Here is a 25,361-nt window from a genome sequence, read left to right on the forward strand (position 1 = left end):
CCAGACGAATAGGGCAGGCGCGTGCGGGGATTGGCTGGAAGCTCAGGACCGAACCTTTAAGAGGCGCGGAGGGGGCATACAAGGGAGTTTTCCTTGCCGGCGTTCCTGGTTTGCTCAGTGCTGGCAAACGTGCTGGTAGCTGCGGCTGCGCCTAGGACGGGGAGCCCCAGGCGAGCGCGGGCCGGCAGAACACAGCAGCATCTCGGCGTCCCGGTTCCAGACGGCGTGGCCCGCGGGTCATGGCCAAAGGAGAGGGCGCTGAGAGCGGTTCCGCGGCGGGGCTGCTCCCCACCGGCATCCTCCAAGCCAGTGACCGGCCGGTCCAGGTGAAGGTGAGGTCCCGAGAGGAGGACAAGGGGTGGTGGGCAGGCCGAGAGGTGGGCACAGGGGCTTCTGCGATTAGGCCTGGTCTTGGGACACTGGAGGGTAGCAGGGTACAGCGAGGCTTGGAAAAGAAGAAAGTCCAAGGGGTGCTCCGGGACCTGGGAGTGATGGAGAAAGTCTGTAGCCCCTTTGCTCACCCCTACACTGGGTTTGCGCCAAGAGCAGTGCCGGCAACTCTACATGGCGTGGGGCTCTCCCCAGCTCTCTAGGTTCTTCTGTCCTGAGCCACGCTAGTTTCTCTCCTTAGATCTGGAAAGACCCCCAAAATCCGAGAGTCCCCTTGGTGCTCCATCTCTCACCCCTCCACTCTCACGCTTTAACTCTGGAAGGGCCGCTCAAGTTCATTCATAAGAACAAGGGCTCTGCTCTTAAAGGAGCCGCATGCGGAAAGCGTTTGTGTGATAGGTTCACAGGCACAGCTTTCCGCGCGTCTCGACTCCCCGTCCCTCTCTCTCTCTCTTTCTCTCGCTCTCTGATCAGTCCTAGCTCTGTGCATCTATTTAACAACCCTATGAAACCATGCGGCCCCCAGGAAAGGGGTTGCTGACAATAGATCCTCTTGGGAGGTGCTTAACTTTTCCTTTTAATTTTATTAACTGATCTTGGAAGGAGCGAGTGAGCAATTATGCTGTTGCCATGTATGACTAATCTCTACTTTCCCCGGGCAACCTCAGCCACCCCTAGTGCTCCACCCGGAGAAGGCCGAGCCCTGCACCTGGAGCTCTTTCACCCCTCTCCAAGGTCCCCTAGGAGCTGGAAGGAGTTTGTGTCAGGGAGCTGGAAGGAGTTTGTGTCAGGGAGCTGGAAGGTAGGGCTGTTCAAGGGTTTGCCTGGAGCTGAAGATTGCCCATAGGGGCCCGGGAAGTTTGAGACAGATGGAAGGAACAGCTGTGGATGCAGTGGGCTAGGCTGGGGCCTCCCTGCAGCCTTGGTGCCTCACGAAGTAGGCAGGTGGATCCTGGCTCCTGCGGGGCGTCAGGGAGGGAGCCTGGGCTGGGCTCAGGCAGCCTTGGGCAGCAAGAGGATTTTCAGGTTGTGGCAGCTAGTGCGGGGCAGGAACCGGTCCACTGCTACAACATGCTCTCTCTGGGTAACTTGGAAAGGAGCAATGGCTGGGGGCCTGGGAGAAGATTTTTATATTTGTTTGTTTGGTTTTGTTTGTTTGAGACAGGGTTTCTCTGTGTAGTCCTGGCTGTCTAGGAACTCTCTTGAGGCTGGCTGGCCTCAAGCTCAGAGACCTGCCTGGCTCTGCCTCCCAAGGGCTGGGATTAAATGCATGTGACATCACACCTGGCCTGGGAGAAGATCTTTAAAGATGGAGGGTGATAGGTTTCCTCATTGTCTGGAGGAGGTAGGGGGATAAGTCTAAGTTTAAGGGCCAACTTCTTCTGGGGTAGGGTAAGTAGGATTTACCTAGGTGGGAATTGGGCAAGATGGGAGCTGTTCCTGCTGGCCCAATTGGCCTCTGGCACCTTCTAGGTTGCTACACCCAGGCTTTCCTTTTCTCCCCAGAAGGAACCAAAGAAGAAGCAGCAATTGTCCATTTGCAACAAGCTTTGTTATGCAGTTGGAGGGGCCCCATACCAGCTAACAGGCTGTGCCCTGGGGTTTTTTCTGCAGATCTATCTGCTGGATGTGGCTAAGGTGAGTGCCTGAGCGCCAAAGGCGTCTCCAGTATCCAGAGGTAGAAGCAGTAGGCTCCTTTTGGTGGGTTCACTCAGTTTTCCCTTATAGTAAAACAGGACCAGAACACATTCCTTGGCTGCCACTCAGGGTCACAGTGGATGAAAACTAAGGCTTTAGGAAATGTGGGTGTGTGTGTGGGGGTGTCTGTCTGCCCCAGGGACCATAGCTGGCGACTCTCCCTTGCCTGGCAGGAGCAATAGAGCCTGGAGGACTAAGCGGCTGTGAGGGAGAATGGGACCCATTGGTGACGCTGTTCTTAGAAGAGACTGGCACACCATGTCCCTGGCTGAAAGACAGTCAGCTGGCTTGGCTCAGGGTTTTAATGGATGTTGCCAGGCTCTTGGAAGAATTGTATCTCACCCTCACCTGAGAAGTGGCAGCTTGGTGGTGGGTAGGGAAACCTGAAGGTGTGGGCATCTTAGAATGCCCCATTACTTGGGGTCTCTGCTGGGGAGGGATAGTTTGGGTGAAGCAGGGCTACTGTGTGTATTTGAGAAGCCTTGGCCTGCAGCCTGGCATCCAAAGAATTCACTCTGTCTGGATGAGAAAGTGGGAGACTGAGTAACCATGGCTCCAGGGTGCCCTCTGTGTAGCATCGCTGGGCAAGTGAGGCATATTAGTTTCCATTTGCAGGTGTGGAACACTGAGCCCCAGAAAGGACAGAAGACTCATTCAGTAACTAGGTTTCAAATAGTTCCCATGGCTGGGTCTCTAGGGGGTTATAATTAAGAGGAACTTGCAGTTGAGCATAAAATGGGGTTAGAGTAAGTGGGGTGAGTGTAGGGTAGGGGAGAACAGTTCATGAAGGGCCACCAACTTTCCAGTGCAGGGTTTTGACAACTGGACAGGGCGGCACATGCCGGTTACCCCAGTACTTAGCAGGCTGAGACAGGAGGATTGAGATTTCAAAACCAGCCTGGGACCCTGTCTCAAAAACAAAGTAAATAAATAAATAAAAGTTTTATGGATGAGGTTGAAGCCAGAAAAATTTGTATTTAGAACCTAGAGTTTTTGGAGGTGACTGGCCACTTTCTAAAAAACATCTATGGAGCAGGCATAGTGGCACACATCTGTAACACCAGCACTGGCCAGTCAGGACTACAAATGAGACCTTGTCTGTCTGTCTGTCTCTCTCTCTCTCTCTCTCTCTCTCTCTCTCTCTCTCTCTCTCTCTCACACACACACACACACACACACACACACACACAGTGTCATGGTGGGGGAAGTTACTGGAGAGGTTGCTCACTGGTTAAGGGCTTATGATTTCTTCAGAACACCTGGGTCGTAAGTACCCATACCAGGCCACTCACAACCACAGCTGCCTACAACTCCAGCTCTAGGGGATCCAGTGCTCTTGGTCTCCTATATTCATTCAACACACTCCCTGCCCCACATAATCAATCACATAATTTAAAATAATAAAATGAATCCTAAAAAAAAAAAGATGATGAAAGAAAGCATCTATCCATTCTTCTTTCCATATCCAGGATAAAGCCTGACCTCATAAAACACACCACAACCCATAACTCTTACACAGATGGCAAAACTGAGGCTCATTGTGGTTGTCCAGGGAACAAATACTAGCTCTGTTATCAGGTGGTCAGGGGCTCAGAACTGTGAGATGGAAGGAAGGAAATGATTCTGTGTTCATTCTGTTTGGTGAGATGGTTTTAAGTGTAGCAGAGGGGAAGGAAAGAACCAGGAAAGCTTTGGACAGTCTTACTCTGATAACACAGTTATCAGAGAAATGCTTTTGTCGTCATCATCATCATCATCATTGGTTTTTCGAGACAGGGTTTCTCTGTATTGCTTTGGAGGTTGTCCTGGAACTCGCTCTGTAGACCAGGCTGGCCTCAAACTCACTGAGATCCACCTGCCTCTGCCTCCCGAGTTCTGGAATTAAAGGCATGCAACACCACTGCCCAGCTACTGTTGTCATTATTGTTTTTCACACTGTGAGGGAATTGAACCCAACACCTCATCCATTCCAGGCAAGCAATCATCCATTGTAGGCAAGCAGTCATCTACTCCAGGCAAGCAATCATCCATTCCAGGCAAGCAATCATGCTACCATTGAGCTAACCCCCTGGATCTGCTATTGTCATTCTTAAGAAAGTGAGTGAAACTGGGTGGTGGTGGCCCACACCTTTGATCCAGCACTCGGGAGGCAGAGGCAGGTGGATCTGAGTTTAAGGCCAGCCTGATCTACAGAGTGAGTTCCAGGACCGCCAGGGATACACAAGAGAAACCCTGTCTCAAAAATGAGAAAAGTGAGTGGAAACACTAAAGACCCAGGTGGGAGCCGGTCATGGTGGCCTGGCTGCAGCAGTGAGGGAAGCCCCTCTAAGGTGAACCAAAGGTTGAAGGATGTCTTCTTCGGCCTCTTCCCCATGGCAGGTGGAACCACTCCCTGCTTCCATTATCCTTTTTGTGGGCCGAGCCTGGGATGCCTTCACTGACCCTCTGGTGGGCTTCTGCATCAGCAAGTCCTCCTGGACCCGCCTGGGCCGCCTCATGCCCTGGTAAGTAGAGAGGCACTCCTTAGACATGCTGAGGGCCAGGCTTCTGTTGCATCTTTCCCTCTGTCCTTCTAGCTCTTGTCGAAGGCTGGGGCTTGAGGGCAAAGGGTGACACAAAAGCTCAAAGGTGTTGGAAACCAAGCTGAGGTCTTACCTGCCCCAGACATGGGCACTGGGACACCTAGCCAGTTCATTTCTGGGCTGGCCAAAGTGTGGAGTTAGTTACCCTCCCTCAGCTCAGGCCTCAGTGTTCCCCAAGTTCCATCCACTCTGGTGAAGCTGAAATCCTCATTTCTCCCATTGGTCACTTCTGTAGTGGCAGAAGTTGGTCTTCAGAAGAGTTCAGAGGTTGCCTGAGTTTGAATGGCAGTTTCACTATTTACAGATGTGCTGTCTTGAGCAAGTTACTTAACAGCTCTGAACCTTAGGTAAAATGGAAGTATGATGAGGATTTTAATATGTAAACCACTCAGAATAGTGCCTGGCAGGTATTGATACCCAATTTGACATTCCTTCAAGGTGGTTAATGGTAGGCCACAGGTAGGGACGATGCTGAGAATAGAATTGCAGACCCATCATTTCCAATGCCTTGAGTGAAGGGACTATTTCTTCTCTTGGTGCTGTTCAGCCTCAGCCGGTGGGGCAAGGTTGGGGGAGGCAGTTGCCATAGATCAGACAGTGATGGAGACACACACACAGGCCAAGCCGGGGCTCTGGTTCCCTCCAGGACATCCTGCTTCAGGGGGTGGGGGAGTGTACCCCTTTCATCTCCAGCCCATCCAAGCTTAAGTGGGCGCCTTCCTGCCCCAGGGGCGCCCATACCTGGTCTCCGGCCTTCAAAGATCTTCCAGCAGCCTCTGCACCTCCACAGTTTCCTTTCCCACGAGGCCCCCCACCCACCCCAATCCTGCCAGCCCCTGGCAAAAGCCCAGCTTGGAGCCTTTGATCCAGGCTTCATGGCCAAGGGGATGGAGGGGAGGGCAGAAGAGCCTTCTTTACCTGGGCAAGCTACTCAGGGAGTCCCGCCAGCCTGTGAGACTTGGCCGGGTGCCGGCCTCCTGGCAGCTGGTGGAGGGCGGGGCCCTGCTCCCACATCGCCTCATGAGGCCCAGCCAATAGGAGGCCACTGTCTGCTGCGCTGCGGCACGGGGTTACTCCCAGTCACATCGGGTTCCTGGGCCAGCATCGCTGTTCAGCTGCCCGCCTAAGAGGATGGAGTGTTTGAGGAAGGCTGAGGAGGAGCCCTGTTTTCTGAGGAGACAACGTGGAGGGGTGGAAGGAGAAGGAGAGCCAGCAAGGCCTCCCTGTGGGAGGGAGATCTGAGGACTTTTACTTATCAGTATGACAGTTACTCCATGGAAGTTGCTGGGGACCCCTTAGGCTGCATTCTGGGTGGCAAGTGCCTGGGTATGTGTCAGAATACACATGCGATGGCTCATAGGCTGAGGGGCCCTTGTATTCATCCCAGGTTGCATCTCCTCAGGTCCAGACACCATAGAGAGGCTGGATCTGTCCGGGTTGTTTAGTGTTAGCCCTAGCCAGGGCAGTTCCTACTCCAAGCCCCTACTACAAACTACAAGGGTGCTGACTTTGTTTCCCAGGACTTCTAAGGCCATCTGTGAGACCCAGTCATCAGGGACACGCAGGAGAGGCTGAGATGCAGCAGGCTGCCCCTGAGGTTGATTACCAGTAATTGTCCACTCGTGGTCCTGGCCTGTAGTGGTTCCCGAAGGCCACTTCTCCTGTTGAACCCTCCTGATATGATCACAGCAAACACTTAATGTCCCAAGTACTGTTCAACATTTTTTCTGTCAACTTACTTAAGATTGGAGTCTACTTCACCCCACAGAGTAGAAGTCCTTCTACTTGCCTGTGAGGTGTCCCATTTTCTCCACGTTATCTCCTAATTCCATCTCCCTTGCTCACTGCGCTCCAGCCCATGGGCCCTGCCTGCTGTTCCATACTCTGGCCTAAGGACCTTTGCACTGACTGTCCCCTGCCTGGGCCCACAGTTGCCTCAGAGGTCTGTAATGCAGGCTCCCTGACCACATCCACACCTTCTCAGTTACTGCCCGCTCAGCCAGTTGTGACTGCAACCTCAGTGTGGTGTCTACTTACCTTGCTTTGGCTTTAGCCTAATGTAGCCTGTTTTCTTTTCTTCATAGCATTTGCCACCTTTTAATCGGTTATATAACTATATAAAGACCATGACAATATATATAATATATATACATATATATGTATGTATATAAAGTTTACCTTATTTATGGACTTATTTCTGAATTCAAACACAGGACCTTGCACATGCCAGGCAATTTATTGTTCTATAGCCTTGATCTTTGCTTGGTTTTGTTCTTTGAAGACTAGGTTTCCTGAAGCCCAGGCTGGCCTCCAACTCCTGATTCTCCACCTCCTAAATGCTCAGATTATAGTCATGTACCAACACCTCCAGCTCAACCCTTCCTTGTTTGTTTTGTTTTTGAGACAGGGTCTCATTATGTAGCCCAGGCTGCCCTGCAACTTGTTATGTAGACCAGGTTGCCCTCAAGCACACAGAAATCTACCTGCTTCTACCTCTTGAGAGCAGAGTCAGGGATTCCCTGAATTTGAGGCTAGCCTGGTCTACATGGTTACACAGAGAGACCCTGTCTCAAAAAACGAAAGCAAAATCAAACACACACACACACACACACATATATATATATATATATATTTATATATATATATATCAGACACACACATATACATATATATATATATCAGACACACACATATACATATATATATATCAGACACACACACACACACACACACACACATATATATATATATATAAGTGTGTGAATGTTTTGCTTGCATGTACACCTGTGCCTGGTACCTAAGGGCAAAAGAGGATGTTGGATCTCTTGAAAACTGGAGTTAGAAAGGGTATGAGGTACTGAAAATTAACCTAGGTCTTAAGTGCTGAGCCCTCCCTCCAGCCCCCATGCCCTTCATTTAAAAAAAAAAAAGCAAAAACAAAAACAGATCTCACTATGTAGCCCAGGTTGACTTTGAATTCACGGGGTTTTTTTTTTTGTTTTGTTTTTTTGTTTTTTTGTTTTTTTGCCTCTGTCTCTTGAATGTGGGGACTACAGTCCTGTGCCACCATGCCCAGCTCAATGTAACCTTTTTTTTTTTTTCTTTCTTCGAGACGAGGTCTCTCTGTGCAGCTCTAGATATCCTAGAACTCGCTCTGTAGACCAGGCTGGCCTCAAACTCACAGAGATCTGCCAGCCTCTGCCTCCCAAATGCTGGGATTCAAGGCACACACCACCACTGCCTAGTGCATTCCAATACTTTTTCATCTTTCAAACCAAAATTTTGAGTTTATCAAGAGATAATTCCTACTCCTCCCCCCCCCACGCCCCATTAACCACTTCCTTTGTTGTTGTTGTTGTTCAAGGGTGAAATATTGTGGGGTATATGTGTAGGTCAGGGGACAACTTTCAGGAGTTCATTCTTTCTGCCATATGGGTTCGGTGAATTTGAACTCAGGTCATCAGGCATAGTAAGTGCCCTTAGCAGCTAACATATCTTGCAGAGTGAATATGAAACTAGATTTGGAGACCCACCCCCACTCCCATAAGTTAAACTGTACAATACTTGTCTTTTTAGAGACAGTCCTATTTCATATGGCCGTTCCTCAAGGTTCTGTGTTGTAGCGTGTGTCAAGATTCTCATTTTTAGGGCTGAATAACATGTGATTTATGTTGTTTACCAACTAGAGTGTGAGTTCTGCGAGAGCAATGGTGTCTTTTTCCTCATGGATACATCTTCAACAGTCAGAATAGTTCTAGCATATTTTTGAGCTTCATAAATATTTGGGTAAATGTTGAATGTAGGCAGTGTACTTTTTCTTATTTCCATTTTATAAGTGTGAAGCCGAGTCTCAGAGAAGTTAAATAACTTGCCCAAGACTAAGTTTTTATCGTGACAGACTCAGAATTGGGTCCCAGAAGCGTATGTACCTCGGCCTTCCTCTTTAAAAAAAAAAAAAAAATTATTGTGCTTGTGTGTGAGCGTGTGCGCATACATGTGCGCATGCCACAGTGCATGTGGCAACTTGTGGGAGTTGGTGCGTGTTCCAGGGGAAAATATCAGGTTGTTAGGCCTAGCAGCAAGCGCTTTTACCCTTGGAGCCATATTGCTGGCCCGAGGCTTCCTCCTTTTAGCCTTTGTACTCAGCGTCATATGCTAATGCTGTGAAGTTGATCCATCCTGAGGAATAGCCTCTCATGGTAGGTTGGACTTGCATGTGGACCGGATTTTGCCCCCCACCCTCCTTCGAGTTCTGTGACTGGGCCCATTCCTCTTCCGTGGCCCCTCTCTCCTCCACCTGAAGTTGGCCTCTCCCACCCACCCTAGCTTCCCAGTGTGTGTACAGGTGAAGAACGGAGGGTACAGGGCAGATGCTGGGACCTCACTCTTCACTGGGACTCCTGCTCCAGGAAAGATATGCATGAGACTTGGAATCTGACTTCATGCTCCCTGCTCTCTGACCCCTTCATGCTCCTTGCTCAAGACTTTGGTCCAGGAGCTTGCCCGCAGTCTGTCCTTCAGGCATGGCCATCAGTCTTTCCCCCTGAGGCTGTGGGTTAGGAGGGTTCAGAGTAGAAACTTCCTTCTCCATTGATTGTCACCTGTGGGACAGATTTGGGCTCTTAGAATTCTCTGGCCTCCACTCAGACCCTTCTCTTCCTTAGGATCATCTTCTCCACTCCCCTGGCCATCATCGCCTACTTCCTCATCTGGTTCGTGCCTGACTTCCCACCAGGGATGGGAAGGTCACATGGGTTCCTTTGGTACCTGCTTTTCTACTGCCTCTTTGAGACACTCGTTACGGTGAGTGTAGGCTCCTCCACTTGGTACTCTGGCAAGGGGCAGGGTCAAGGGTGATTCCCTGGGGCCTCTGCAGGTCTCTCCATCCATCTAACTGACCGATTGCTTCTCTTCCACAATAGTGCTTCCACGTTCCCTACTCAGCACTCACCATGTTCATCAGCACAGAGCAAAGTGAGCGAGACTCTGCCACTGCCTATAGTAAGTATAGTAAGTCCCTCCCCCATCAGCTCAGCCCTGCCCACAGGGGGCCCTGGACCTCTCCTCTCCTAGCCCCCCTCCCACACCTTGTATTTTGTGGGCCTAGCTCTTTGCTCTACTCTTTAATGTGCGTGCGTGCGTGCGTGCGTGCGTGCGTGCGTGCGTGCGTGTGTGTGTGTGTGTGTGTGTGTGTGTGTGTGTGTGTGTGTAACTCCCCTCCCTCTGTCCCTGTCTCTTGTGACGCTGGGGATTGACCCCAGAGCCTTGTGTCTGCTAAGCACTTAACCATTGAATTATATCCCCATCCATGAAAGCATGTTAAAAAATAACTCAACCTCTTTATTGCTCAAATGGGACCCCGCAGGGTAGGGGGACTGAGCTGAAGGTTTCGTAAAGAAAGACCATGAATGTAGGTTGAAATGTCATCACCCTGCCCCTGAGCCCACTTACCTGGAGCCAAGATTGATTCCCATCTGACCTTCCTCCCCAGGCCTATGGGCCATGAGTCACATCCAAAAAGACCCTTTCCCTGCCTAGGGATGACCGTGGAAGTGCTGGGTACAGTGATAGGCACAGCAATCCAAGGACAAATTGTGGGCCAAGCCAATGCACCTTGTTTCCAGGACCAGAATGGCTCTGCAATTGTCAATCGTACACAGAGCACCACCTCCCTCAAAGAAACGGTGAGGCACCTGGTGGGGCAGGGATTTGCAGGGAGTGCAAATGGGGTGCTTTGCAGTTATCCTAAAAGTAGTAATAGCAGCTAGTGTTTATTAATTAGTGGGCATCTGGTAAATGTAAATATTTGTATGTACATATACCTACTTTATAGACACGGAAAGTGAAGCCTGGGAGGCTGAGTAACTTGCCTAGGGTCCCAGCAAGTTGCAGAGATGGGGGAAGACTTGGGCTGTGGGCTCACATACTACGTAGTCTGGCCGTATAACGTTTTGTATACTTGGACTTAGCCCAGCCTTGGGAAGCAACAGCAGGTCCAGGATGACCCTCCTGGTTCACAGATGGAGACAGTGAGGCCCCCACAGGAGAAAGGCCTGGCCTGAGATCGTGGAGTGGGGCTGCTGGGCTGAGATCAGACTGACCCTGTCTCTGTATGTCATAGCAAAATGCATACCTGCTGGCAGCAGGGATCATTGCCTCCATCTACGTCATCTGCGCCATCATTCTGGCTCTAGGCGTGCGGGAGCAGAGAGGTGAGAAGTGTGCTGGGGGGGGGGTTCAGCCCGTAGCCCAGGGGAGCAGTGGTCCCCTTCTGCCTGGTCCTCAGGCTTTGGGACGGACTTCTGTTCCCTCTTCATCATCCTTTCTGATCCCTAGAGTCCTATGAGGCCCAGCAGGCCGAGTCGATGCCCTTCTTTCAGGGCCTCCGGCTGGTCATGAGTCATGGCCCCTATGTCAAGCTCATCGCAGGCTTCCTTTTCACCTCCCTGGCTTTCATGGTGAGTGGGGCCTGAGAGGCTCATCCTGAGAGTAGGTATAATAGGAGTGGGGCAAGTAGAGGTCTCTGTAATCCCCAAGTCACCTTCTCCCCTTCATTTCCTTGTCCTGCCCTGTCTCTCAGCTGGTGGAGGGCAACTTTGCCTTGTTCTGTACCTATACCTTGGGCTTCCGAAACGAGTTCCAGAACCTCCTCCTGGCCATCATGGTGAGTACGGGGCATATGGTTGGCTGATGAATGGGTCTTTGGACTGTCAGAGGATACCTTCAGGCTGGTCCTTAGTCATGATGGGATGAGGGAGGTTTCCCTGGACCTCACCTACAAAATCACTTAGGGAGGGATATAAGAGGAGAATTTGAGGGTGGCCTGGTACAACAAAAGCAAGGATGCCAACAACTTTGGGCAGCTTTACATTCGAGGATGGTTTGCTCTCAGCTTCCCTGGGAAGCCATCAGACATGCCTGTCAACTTCTTCGCTGCTGGTGGCTGACCTGGGAGCATCCCTGGGAGCCTGGGAAGGGCAAGAAAGTTCATTGCTGCAGTCACCCACCTGATTTACCTTTTCTGTCACTCACAGCTCTCGGCCACATTTACCATCCCCATCTGGCAGTGGTTCCTAACCCGATTTGGCAAGAAAACAGCTGTCTATGTTGGGATCTCAGTGAGTGGGGCTTAAGGGGTAGAGTTTGGGTTGTACTGGTTATGTGTGGTGGGGTTACAGATGAGGACCTCCTAGGTGACGCATCTTCCTCATTCTCTGTTCTAGTCAGCAGTTCCTTTTCTCATCTTGGTGGCCCTCATGAAGAGTAATCTAATCGTCACTTACGTGGTGGCCATAGCCGCTGGTGTCAGTGTAGCTGCTGCTTTCTTACTACCCTGGTAGGTATATATGGAGTCACTGAGTTTATTCCCCAGCCAACACCCTCCATCCAGGGCCTGTGCTCTGGTGGCTCCTTTCCTGTCTTTCTACAGACAGGAAATAATAAGACAGGCAGAATAAGAGTCTGGGATGAGGTGGGTCTGCAAGTTCCCGGAAGGCAGTTCCTTCTCACAGACACAGATACCATATGGGCTGGTGGCTAGGTAAGGGTAACTCATGGCTACCACTACCCACTCCGCATAGGTCCATGCTGCCTGATGTCATTGATGACTTCCACCTGAAGCACCCTAACTCCCCTGGCACCGAGCCCATCTTCTTTTCCTTCTATGTTTTCTTCACCAAGTTTGCCTCTGGAGTGTCACTGGGTGTCTCTACCCTCAGTCTTGAGTGAGTAGCCTGTGAGTCTTGGGCAAGGCTAGGGACAAGGGCAGGGTCCAAGCACTCCATCCTCACCACTACTTGCCCACTGGGTCCCACAGCTTTGCCGAGTACCAGACACAGGGGTGCTCCCAGCCAGAACAGGTCAAGTTTACACTGAAGATGCTGGTGACCATGGCTCCCATCATCCTCATTCTACTGGGCTTGCTACTCTTCAAGCTGTATCCCATCGATGAAGAGAAGCGACGGCAGAATAAGAAAGCTCTGCAGGCTCTACGGTAAGAGTGGGGGGAAGGGGTGTGTGTGAGTGTGTGTGCGTGTGTGCGTGTGTGTGTGTGTGTGTGTGTGTGTGTGTGTGTGTGTGTGTGTGTGCCATTGGTGCCACTGGTGAACACATCCAGACAATTCTTAGCTATGCGCTAGGTATCACACTGACTGCCTTTGTATGTATTTACTTAACAAGCAACAAACACTTTCTGAGTGCCAGCATTGTGGCAGGAAAAACAAAAACAAAATAAAACAAACAAACAAATGACAAACAGAAAATGGCCAGGTCTGGTGACACATGCCTTTAATTCCAGAACTCTAGGAGGCAGAGGCAGGTGTATCTTTGTGAATTTGAGGACAGCCTGGTCTACGTAGTGAGTTCCAGGACAGAACTATGTAGAGAGATCCTATCTCTAAAACCAACCCAAACTCCCTGTTCTGAAGCAGTTTGTATTTAGAAGTTTGCTTCCAGGACACCCCCACCCCCTACCCCAGCCTTCTAAAAAAATCCATCCTAGGCAGATGAGGTGTTTTGTTTTGTATTTTTTTGAGACAGGGTCTCATTTAGCTCAGGCTGGTATCAAACTAGTTGTGTAGCCAAGGCTAACCTGGCTCTCCTCCTAAGTGCTGGGATGACAGCCACTCCCATGGCAAGATTCTTATGATTCCTAGCCTGCAGATGAAGAAAATTGAAGTTTAGCCAGGAGATGTGGATAAGGCTTTGAGCCCTGCCCTGTGCTCTAGCTGCAACCTGTACTCTGATGCTCTCCTGGCACACAGGCCCGCTGTCGTGGCCAGAAATGATAGGGCAGGGTGGAATGACTCATGGCACCTTGTCAGCCCGCCAGAGCCAGTGGCTCTCTGAGGTTCAGCAGGAACAGCAACCAGCAGTTTCTGGCCCGACAGTGGGAGTGACTGGCCCTGTGGTGTAGACAAGACTGACAGCTGGCTTGGACTCCAGGGCCAAGATTGCTAAGGCAGGTGGCAGGAGAGGAGGGTAAAGCTGTTTCCTCTAACCTATCTTTTCTGTTGCAGAGACGAAGCCAGCAGCTCAGGTTGCTCTGACACAGACTCCACAGAGCTGGCCAGCATTCTCTAGGACCTGCCATGTTACCTACATCCACCACACAAAGCACCTGGAGCACCAGGTAGCATGTGGCACGGGATCTTTTTGTCCTCGCACTGAACAGCTGTTCTTCCTGTGTCAAGACAGGAACCAAGGACTGGATGGAGGGTGAGCGGCCCAGGACATCTGTGCCCACTGAAGGGCTGGCCGCTCTGTAGCCTCCTCACTGCCTGCCCACAGGGCCAAGCCCTAGGGCTGCTACTGTGAATATGCCAAGGACTGACTGGGCCTAGCTCAGAACACTAATGTAGAAACGTTTTATACAGAGACTAATTAATAACTTAATGACTATGTATATAGTGACGGGTGTGTATGTATATGTCTGTGAGCTATTAATGTTATTAATTTTCATAAAAACTGGAGAACAAGGCTGCCTCCTTTCCATCTATGTTCTTAGCCATCCATGAAGCCCTTTGGTGAGGTCCAGATAGTCAATAGGCTCACAAAGCCACAGGTGCCTGTGAGTGGGACAGTGCGCCTGAGGACATGATAGCTGCCTTGCCTGACATTTACTCTGTACCAAGTGCCTTATGCTGGCTTGGCACACCGTTCATGGTGATCTCATCGAACCTGTGGAACCCTTGTGTCATGGCAGGACTGCCCCTGTCTTAAAGAAAAAATATGAAAACCCAAGCTCTAGCATTAAAAGGGATGTGGTAAAGTCACATGGCAAAGAATGATGTAAGTGGAGCTTCACCTCATCTCTGTGAGTCTTAGTACTTTAACCACTGCTCCCCGTGTCCCCATGTGAGAAAGACTAAGGAAACAGCAGGCCACTGTTTTCTGTCCATCACCATGTGTATAATAACTGAGTCCGTGGGGCTAGGTGTTCTGGTTGGGGGTCTGTATTGTCCCTGGAGACTTATCCCATAACTGTTGTCAGTAATGTTGAAGGTGGAGACTGTATGTGTCTAGTTGTGGTGTCCGGTAGTGGTGAGTCTATGATGTTTCATTCCTGCAGTGTAAACATTCCCACTGCAGCCAATTCAAGTTACTCTTGCTTGTACCATCTTATAAATTCCTGAGAACTTAATAGTTGGCTCTTATACGTTTGCAAGGGTCACCGTACCATACCACTGGGTTGCATACACCCAAGTCAAGCTCCAAACACACAGGAAGTAAAATTGGCAGGGCCTTCAGGAAGTGAACTAGTCCAGCCTCCTTCTTTTATACCCAGATAAATGAGACCCTGAGAGAAGTGTTGGAACCATTTGGGATTGCTTTGCCCTTGAATTCAGATAAACTTCTGGTAATTTTCATAGTGTTTCAAACAGGCACTGTTATACATATTCATACATACTAATTTATTTAGTCATGGGTTCCCTACAAGGAAGGTGCTGTTATTATTCTGGCTTTACAGATAAGGAAACCAAGGCATGGAAAAGCTAAGTGACTTGTCAAAGGTCATTAGTAAGTGGGTAGGTTGATTTAAGTCCAAGCTGTTTGGCTGTAGGCCCTACATCTTTCACCACTTTAATGACTGGCTTGATCCTACTAGGCCAATCCCATGGCCTTTATAACTGCCATTTTTAGTCAGAGGCTGCCTGACAAGAAAAGAGCCACAGGGGCCTAGGTTGGTCCCTGCATCTGAGTCCTCAGGGATTTTTTTCCCCCTCCCCCTGCTCAGGGATTTTTATAATGTTTACACAGGCCCACTCCTGTCTTTCCTTTCCTCAGTTCTAACCAGCAGACATCAAGGCTGGTCTTTATTTTCTATTTTTGTTTTATTTTTTTGGCACCCTTGAGGATCAAATCCCGGACTTTGCTCAGGCTAAGCAGATGCTCTGACTCTGAACCACACCCACAGCCCAAGTCTTATCTTTCAAACAACACTAATAACAATAATAGCAATGGCAATTATATTATTACTTGGGGCTGTGCATATAGTTCGGTAGTAGAGTGTTTATCTGCCATGTATGAGGCACTGTGTTCAATCCCCACTGATGTAAAACAAAAACCACAAAAATTAAATCTTTAAGTTTGCTCCTTTTCTATTGCTGCAATTATTTCGGAGATCTTGTGTCACCTAGGTCTTCATGCAGATGATCCCTGGGGATCTCTACAGCCCTGCGACCGCCCAGCCTGAGATCTGGTGCAGTCCTTTCTTTAGCCCTCCCTCCATCCAAGATAATCTCCTGCTTCAGCTCTCCTACCTGCCAGTGTTCACCCAACAGGTCTTGGTTCCAGCAAGCCTCTGTGAGGCAGTTCTGGAGCCTCTGCCCCAAAAGCCAGCTCCAGAGTCTTGCCAACCTTATGGAGGTCTCTTACACATAGCCTGTGGCTAAGAATGGGAGGGTGGGGTGGGCATGTGGAGCTGAATGAATGGGAGCTGACTGGAGAATGCTTAGTCAAGGCCAGACCTGGTTCCTACCGACCCTCCGATTTAGTCCTGTCTGGATATTTCCCCAAATGTCCTATGGAGCTTTAAATGGGTAAGCCTTGCCTCTCTTCAGTTCCTTCCTCTTCAAAGGCCCTCTTCTATATTCATAGGAGTGACTTGGCCGGATACAGAACATAGTGAAAAGGGGGAAGTGATCTAGGATTCCAGAGAGCCGTACTTATTCCAGAAATCTCACTAATGACCTATTGGGGCATTGGCTACCCCAGGCCCCTTCTAGATCCCTCACATTTTCCCCTCCCTCTTGCTTGCTTCCCCATCCATTGGAAGACGTGCTATTTGACTTTAATCAGTCTGGACCCCGCCATTACTGCAGCCACCTGTTTCTTCCCAGGTCCTAGCCCTCAGCTATTTGCATTGCCCCCTCAGCTCCCACCACTGCAGAGGGCCATGTGTGCTTTTGGCGCCACCTACTGGGAGATAAGGACAAGACCTCAACATTGTTAAAAAAAAGTCCAGATCAGTCATGGATCTGAGATATTATTCCATATTTATAGTGGAGTCTGTCATATGTCACACACCTGATAGGCTCTGAGGACATTGGTGACAACCACAGAGTTTGAATTCTTGGTGGAGAACCATGATGAATAGACAGAATGTAATAAATAATCTCAGAAAGTAAGGCCGGCAAGATGGCTAAGTGGGTAATGGTTTTTGTTACCAAGTCTGGCCTGAATTTGATCCTCAGGAGTCACATGGTGGAAGAAGGGATCTTATTGCCACACGTTGTCCTCTGACCTCTACATATGTGCGGATGGTGTGTGTTCCTCGAAGTACACATTAACAAGTAAACAAATAAGTCAATTAATTAAAAATAAAATGAGATATACAATTTTAGAGGGCCAGAGAGATGGCTTAGCAGTTAAGAGCACTTGCTTCTCTCTTTCAGAGGACACAAGTTTGGTTCCAGCACCCACAGGATTCACTGCCCTCTTCTGGACTCTTCAGGTACCTGCACACATGTGGCATTCACCCACATAGACACACACACACACACACACACACACACACACACACACACACACACACATCTGAATTAAGAAAATAAATCTTTAGCTAGGTGTGGTGGCACAGACCTTTAATCCCAGCACTCAGGAGGCAGAAGCAAGCAGATTTGTGAATTTAAGGCTAGTTTGGTCTTTATAGCTATTTCAAGGCCAGTCTGGGCTGTATAATGAGACTTTATGTCAAGAAAAAAATCTTAAAACCAATAAGAAATAATTTCAGATTGTACTAAGCACATTAAAAAAAAAGGAGAGATGTGACCAAGGAAGATTAGGATAGAATGCTCAGAAACATTCATTGACAGTTAAATCAGGAAGGAGAATTAGTCAGATGTTTAAGGAGCTTGGAGTGAAGTAGTGTGGGGAGAAGAAATAGCTAGTTCAGGCCCTGAAGTACAAAATAGTTTGGTGTATTTGAAGGACAGAAAACCTAGTGCTTCAGAGCAGAAAGAACCAGACTGTGGAGAGCCTAAGCTTCAGCTGAGTGGTGTGTGTGTGTGTGTGTGTCTGTGTGTGTGTGTGTGTGTGTGTGTGTGTGTGTGTGTGTGTATCCAGAAACCCCAGGGTCTTGAAAGCCATGTGAGGATTTAAATTTAATTTTGAGAGCTGTCAAAATATCATTGAAAACACTTAAATAGGAAGGCGATTTACATTTGAAAATAAAGTCTGCTGGATCCCTGACCACTGCATTATAAAAGAGTAAACCTTGCTAGGAATGGTGGTTGTGCACACCCTTAGTCCTAGCACTCTGAGTTTGAGGCCAGCCTGCTCTATATAGTGAGCCCAAGGCAACCAGGGCTATGTAGAGAGACCCTGTCCAAAAGAAAGAAAGGAAGGAAGGAAGGAAGGAAGGAAGGAAGGAAGGAAGGAAGGAAGCAAGCAAGCAAGCAAGCAAGCAAGCAAGCAAGCAAGCATGGACTTTCTCCATGCTTTGGAAACCTGGGACTGAGTGGACACAGGTTTTCATGCATGTTACCAGGTAGAGGAAGGAAGTGTCGAAGTACAGGATGAGATCAGGATGAAGAAAAGCAAAGAGGCAGAACGGACAAACTGCCCGTGCTAAAGCTTGGAGGCCAGAGATGGGACACAGGAATGAGAGGAGTGTGATTAGAGCACCAGGACAGGCGCACACCTTTAATCCCAGCACTCGGGAGGCAGAGGCAGGTAGATCTCTGAGTTCGAGGCCAGCCTGATCTACAGAGCGAGTTCCAGGACAGCCAGAACTGTTACACAGAGAAACCCTATAGAAGAGGGAGGGTGTGGGCGCGCATGTGAGCCCCCCCCTCAACACACACACTCACGGACACACATGGCTTTCAGTCCTATTCCAAGAAGAGCACAGTGCTGTTAATTTTAAGCAGATGAGCCACATGGCAGGTGAAGGATGTAGAGGTGCTGTGTCGCCTTCTCTGAGGGTAAAGTGTAAGAAATACCAAACCCGAGAACTATAAAACTTGTGTTCAAGACAAGAAACTAAAATCTTTCCCTTTTCCTCACCTTGTAAGCTAACGTTTTACTCCCTCTCACTCCTTACTGCATTCCAGGAATTTGTTGGCCTAGAGCAATGACCCCTTTCTCAGCGGAGCAGAGATCCCTTTTCCTTCCTCCTTCATTTCCTGTTCCTTTCAGACTAGCCAATCGGATAAGACTGTGCGATGGATGACAGCCAATGAGGAAAAAAAAGATATGGTCACGCCCTAAGTTAGAATAAAAACCAAGTACTTACTCACGTCTCTCTGTGTGTGCTCTTGTGAGCACGCTCTCTTGAACACGAGTAAAGTGTGCCTTTTCCAGGCACTTCGACCCCAGACTTATTTCTAACAAAGACTCAAGGAAGCCAGAGTACAAGAATAGAAAGCAGGAACAGCCCCACACACACACATTTAAAAAAATTTTTTAAAATGATGATGCTGCTGATCATGGTTTGTGTGTGTGTGTGTGTGTGTGTGTGTGTGTGTGTGTGTGTGTGTGTGTGTGTGTGTACATGTGTGCATGTGTGTGAAGGTCAGAGGACAACTTTGTGTTATCTATTCTTTCCTTCTGCCTTTATAGAACCCAGCAAGTGCTCTTACCTGCTCACACATCTCACCAGCCTAGTTGGAAGTCTTTTTTTTTTTTTTTTTTTTTTTTTTTTTTTTTTAATGAAGAGGCTGTTTGTGTAATGTTCCAGAATGAATGAAGTTCTAACATGCCACCTGGGTGCTGGCAGGAGAGAACAGAGAGGATGGCTTGGCAGCAATTCAGCCTGGTACAGATGGAGGGAGCAAAGAGAGGGGGAAATGACAGGGAAAAGGTGGCGCCTGGCATACTAACTTGGGAAACAGTGAGTGACACCCCTATTCAGCAACACAAAAGTCACCAGAAGAGCAGCAAGCATGGAAGAAAGAAAAATTTATCTGTCACTTGTTTCTATCATTTTCATATAGCTGAGAAAGAAATCACATGCCTATGCCTACAGGACATATGGCTCTGGGTTCAGTTTCTAACACTGAAAAAAAAAAGGCAGGGTAAGGAGGGTTGGAAAGGAAGGAACTCACTGGTGAGAACGAGAATAATTATAACCATCCTTGTCCACTATCAATATAAATATGTAAATTACATTGGACAATACTTGGAGTAATGACACATGCTTGTAATCCCAGTTCGGAGGAGGCTGAGGCTGGAAGATCATGAGTTAAAGGCCAGCTTGGGCTCCACAGTAAGACCCTGGAGATGAAACTCATTAGAGCTCTTGTTTAGCATAGACAAGGCTCTGAGATTGAACTACAGGACCACTAAAACAAACACATAAATAATTCTACTGGCCAATGCAACTGGATAAGAAAATAAAATAAAAAGTGAACTAGAATAGGTAAAATTACCTTCATTTGTCAAAGATGTGTTTATTCTAAGAGAATTCAAGTAAATAAACCGAAAAACTACAATTCAACAACAAGAAAACTCAGTAAGAAATGGGGTAAAAAATGAATATACCTGAGCTCCATCATTACCACTGAAAAAGTGAACAGGTTTTAAAAATAATGTACAAAGCCATGCCCTTACAAATATAAAATGCAATGTAGTATTAAAATACTACATTGTGGACCAGAATAACCACTGTCACATGTGGATCTTAAATTTATTATGATTAAATTAAATTCAAAACAATTAAAAATTAGAATTCATTTCCTCAGTCACACAGAGTCACCTTCCAAGTTCTCATAGCTACATGAGGCTATGAGAACATTTCCACTTTTTTAAAAATAAATTTTATTTATAAAATCCCAGTTCTCTCTCCCTCCCATCCTTTCATGTCCCCCATCGATCCCCCATTCCATCCCCCATCCATTCCCCAAGGAGGGTGAGGCCTTCCATGAGGGAATCATCAAAATCTGTCAAGTCATTTGGGGCAGGGCCTAGGCCCTCCCCCCATGTATCTAGGCTAAGAGAGTAACCCTCCATGGGAAATGGGCTCACGAAGTCCATTTGTGCACTAGGGATAAATACTGGTTCCACTGTCAGAGGCCCTATAGACTGCCCAGGCCTCCTAGCTGCCCAGGGCCTGGTTTGGTCCTATGTTAGTTCTCCAGCTGTCAGACTGGGGTCCATGAGCTCCCACTTGTCAGGTCAGCTGTTTCTGTGGGTCTCCCCAGCATGGTCTTGACCTCTTTGCTCATCACTCCTCCTTCTCTACAACTGGATTCCAGGAGTTCGACTCAGTGCTTAGCTGTGGATCTCTGCTTCTGTTTCCATCAGCTACTGGATGAAGGCTCTAGGATGGCATTTAAGGTAGTCATCAACCTCATTATAGGGGAAGGGCATTTAAGGTAGCCTCTCCACTATTGCTTAGATTCTTAGTTGGGGTCATCTTTATGGATCTCTGGACATTTCCCTAGTGAACATTTCCACTTTTGCAGAAGGCTTTACAGGATCGAGGGATAAGATATGGTAAAATAGAAGACTTCATTTCTGAGAGAAAAAGCAAAACAAATCAAGGCATCACCTAACAACAGAAAAGAAATGGTTCTTTGTTGTACCCGCATGACTTAGTGTTTGGACTTCATGCACAGACCTCCCTGAGCACCGGGACAGTCAAAGTGCAATCTTTCTGAGATTCTTCTCTGGTTTCTTCAGCCTGGGTGAAAGGTTCTCTCAGGGCCCTGTATTAGTTAGACTAGTTATTACCGTAACAAATACCAGACATAAATGACCTGTTGGAGAAAGGGTTTGTTTCTTTCTGGGTTTCAGTCCACAGTTGCTTCCTCTGATTATGCTGGGCCTGTGATCAAGCTGAACACTAAGGCAGTGGGAACGAGTGTGAGAGAATACTTCTCTCATGGTGGACAGGAAGCAGAGAGAGGACCAGGTACACCTACTTCCTCCAGCTAAGCACACCTGGGAAAGTTCCCACAGCCTCCTGAACAGCAGCATACATTCAACAGGTGCCTTTTGCATTCAAGTCACAACACCCCTCTGGAGAGATACACAGTGATCTTTACGACTCACAGATTCCATATTTGTGAAGTGGCCTACTTGCGAAAACTAATGGCAACTCCAAAATCAATACTTTGTCTGACTGCACACTGCTATGTCCCTTCATAATGATAATGGACTGAACATCTGAACTGTGAGCCACCACAATTAAATGTTTTCCTCTATAAGAGTTGCCATGGTCAGGTGTCTCTTCACAGCAATAGAAACCATAAGTCAGGGAGGAAAGGATTTATTGGGCTTACACTTCCATATTGTAGCCCATTGATAAAGGAGGTCAGGACAGGAACTCAAGCAGGACAGGAGCCTGGAGGCAGGAGCTGAGACCATGGAAGACGCTGCTTACTGGCCTGCTCAGCTTGCATTCTTATAGAACCCAGGACCACCAGCCCAGGGATGGCACCACCCACAATGGGCTGGGTCTCCCCTTGATCACTAATTAAGTAAAAGCCTTACAGGCTTGCGTAAAATCTGATTTTATGGAGGCATTTTCTCAATTGCGTCTCCCTTCTCTCCAATGACTCTAGCTTTGTCAAGTTGACATAAAACTAGTCCGTACATGCCTCCATCTTTCATAATTCTGGCTCTTGAATAAAACTGCCTTCCTACGCAATTCTCATTTCTCCAGTGTTGGCTTTAAAAACATTTTGAAAAATTAGCATATACTCTATCAACTTTCTTCCTGATATTTTCAAGCAAATTTTGTTTTGTTGAGCTGCAAAGATGGCTCAGTGATTAAGAACACTTGTTGCTCTTGCAGAGGACCCCGGTCTGACTCCCAACATGCACACGGTGACTCACAACCAACCATCTCTTAACTCCAGTCCTGAGAGAACCAATTCCCTCTTCTGATTTCCCTGGGGACCAGGCACACATGTGGTTCTCATACATACATGCTGGCAAAACACGAATATATATAGAATAAAAGGGTTTTTTGTTTGTTTGGTTGTTTGGTTGGTTGGTTGGTTGGTTTGGTTTGATTTTTCAAGACAGGATTTCTCTGTGAAACAGTCCTGGCTGACATGAAAAAAATCACTCTCTAGACCAGGATGGCCTTGAACCCACAGAGATTCACCTGCCTCTGCCTCCCAAGTGCTGAGATTAAAGGTGTGCACCACCACCGCCACCTCTGCCTGGCTAAATAAATACGTTTTTAAAAATTAAAAATAAATTACCCAGGTGGTGGTGGTGGTGCACACCTTTAATCCCAGTACTCAGGAGGCAGAGGCAGGTGGATCTCTGTGAGTTCAGGGCCAGCCTGGTCTACAAAGTGAGTTCCAGGACAGCCTCCAAAGCTATGCAGGGAAACCCTGTCTCGAAAAACCAAAAAATCAATCAACCAATCAATCAGTCAGTCAATCAATCAATGTTTTTGCTGATTCTCCTCCCCCATCCCCAACTCCCTTGTCCACATCTACCCCACCATAGCCCCCTTTGTGACTTCATGTTAAATCTGCCGTGTGTTTACTCCCATCCTAGTTTCATTTCTATTGCTGTGATAAAATACCCTGATGAAAGTGACTAGGGAAGCAAGGGATTTACTTCAGTTTATAATTCCAGATTACAGTCCATTGTGAGAAAATCAAGGGAAGAACTTGAGTCATATCACACCCACAGTTAAAGAGCAGAGGGAAGCCAGGCGAGGTGGCGCACACCTTTAATCCCAGCACTTGGAAGCAGAGGCAGGCGGATCTCTTTGAGTTCGAGACCAGCCTGGTCTACTAGAACTAGTTCCAGGACAGCCTCCAAAGCCACAGAGAAACCCTGCCTTGAAACCTTCCCCTCACCCCCACCAAAAAAAAAAAAAAAAAGAGCAGAGGAAAATAAATACACATATTCATTTGCTTGCTTGTGCTCTGATTTCTTTTATATAGTTCAGGACCCCTGCCTAGGGAATGTACCACCCACAGTAGCAGCACATTCCATCTCAGTTAATTTAATTAAGACAATCCTGTACAGATAAGCTAACCCAATGTAGATAACCCTTCATTGAGAGTCTCTTCTCAGGTGATGATTTTGTGTCAAATTGACAATTAAAATTAACTGCCACACCCACACATCCTTTTCTTCAACAACCCTTTTATGGTCCCCTTGCTGGTTTCATAGTCTATACCCACTCTCAATATGCATATATATATGTATATATATTGCATATAGACATTAATATGTGACATTATAAATCAGGATCTGCATTATTAGGTCCAAATGACTATGTTTGGTGCATATTAGCATACTAAAGCATATGCTGGCCGGGCATTGGTGGCACAAGCCTTTAATTCCAGCACTCGGGAGGCAGAGGCAGGTGAATCTCTGTGAGTTCAAGGCCAGCCTGGTCTCCAGAGCGAGTGCCAGAATAGGCTCCAAAGCTACACAGAGAAACCCTGTCTCAAAAAACCAAAAAAAAAAAAAAAAAAAAGAAAGAAAGAAAGCATATGCTGGCCTCCAGGCTTTCTCAGTGCCACAACTACCTGAGGCTCTTCTCAGCTCTTCTCACCCTGCCCCTACCCCTACACTTCACCAGCTAATGGGCTTCTATTCCTCCAGCTTCTCATTCCTATATAACCTTGCCATTTAGGCCATGCTCTCTCTTGGTCTTCTTCTGTCTTCCTGTCTTGCTTCTCTCGCTCCTACATGGTCTAGTCCATTTTGCTTGCCTAGTATAGCGTACCGCTTTCTCTCCCTGCTGTGGATTCTTCCAGATGCCTCTGGCTGATCACCCCTTCACCCTCATTTCTACAATAAAAACCTTCCTTCCCAGCTACGTCTTGAGTGGTCACATCCTCACTTTATACATGCATATGAGAAAGAACATGACATTTTTGTGTACTGGGTTTTGAGTGGCAACTAGACACACCTGACCTTAGTAATGAGCTACAAGAGAACAAGGCCATTCTCTGGACTTCTTTCTTTCTGACCCATCATGTTAACAAATGTCCTATGTGTGGTCTGTTTAGTGCCATGGTGTGGTTTGCATCTTTGTGCTTATCTTGGTGATTTCACTATTTAAAATGACTCTTACTACAATAGCAAAGACTATTGGTTAGAAGCTGGTGATAATGCCTTACAGAGAGAATTCATGTGTTAAGTAAGCTTCATTCAAGCACCAAATCAATGTTAATGAGTCAACAATACATGCTCAATAGTGACTTTAAATAGAAGCACCCATGTTATGCATTGATCAGTTGGCAATAATGCTGCAAGCAGAGGTTTCAGGAATCTAACCTTGTGTTTCTCCAGAAATCAATAGTCTAGTATTTGCTAATTTATTATTTGTGGAGAGTGTAGGACATAGCCAGGAGGAGTAATGAAACCAATTGTACAGGTCTATCTCTGTTGCTGGAGTGTGCAATCCTTAGGGCAAGGTCTACGGTAATTGTTCTGGCAATAGGAGTCAGGGAAAAGAGAGAGAAGATAAGAAACAGTGATAGGGGAGAAGAGATGGGAGTTAGGGCTGTGTGTTCGGATCAAACCTGGACTCCAGGTCCTAGAGCCCAGCCCCTTTCTTTTCCAGGGCAGACTGGATAGGGCTCATATCTCCAGAGCAATCAAGGAAGTCCTTGATTGCTGTGGCCTCAGGCTGCTTCCTGGAGGGGCCTGGGCTCTAAAGAGGCCTGACCCTGAGTGAGCCCTGATTGCTCACCTCCCAGGGAAGTTGCCCTTCCTCTGACAGAAATCCCTTTAAAACTAGCTTGGGGTGGGTGTGCCAGGTCC

General features: G+C 47.8%; 1 protein-coding gene across 3 annotated transcripts; it reads left to right on the plus strand.

Moving 5' to 3' along the window:
• The first annotated feature begins 199 nt into the window (after positions 1–199).
• Mfsd2a (major facilitator superfamily domain containing 2A) lies at positions 200–14,147 on the plus strand. Of its 3 annotated transcripts, none has more exons than XM_027399169.2 (14): positions 200–332; positions 1,897–2,028; positions 4,468–4,592; positions 9,335–9,473; positions 9,593–9,671; positions 10,209–10,354; positions 10,792–10,882; positions 11,007–11,128; positions 11,251–11,334; positions 11,705–11,788; positions 11,894–12,006; positions 12,251–12,394; positions 12,487–12,663; positions 13,688–13,826. In XM_027399169.2, the coding sequence occupies exons 1-14, from the start codon at positions 240–242 to the stop codon at positions 13,749–13,751; spliced, it is 1,593 nt and encodes a 530-aa protein (XP_027254970.1). In that variant the 5' UTR covers positions 200–239; the 3' UTR covers positions 13,752–13,826. The 3 variants fall into 3 exon arrangements, with proteins under 3 accessions (XP_027254970.1, XP_027254971.1, XP_035295539.1); XM_027399170.2 differs by having other exon boundaries at positions 208–332; positions 1,900–2,028; XM_035439648.1 differs by lacking the exon at positions 200–332 and adding an exon at positions 818–1,192 and having other exon boundaries at positions 13,688–14,147.
• Positions 14,148–25,361: the final 11,214 nt, after the last annotated feature.

Source organism: Cricetulus griseus, chromosome 2, assembly GCF_003668045.3.
Source record: "Cricetulus griseus strain 17A/GY chromosome 2, alternate assembly CriGri-PICRH-1.0, whole genome shotgun sequence".
In the NCBI taxonomy this organism is placed as follows: domain Eukaryota; kingdom Metazoa; phylum Chordata; class Mammalia; order Rodentia; family Cricetidae; genus Cricetulus; species Cricetulus griseus.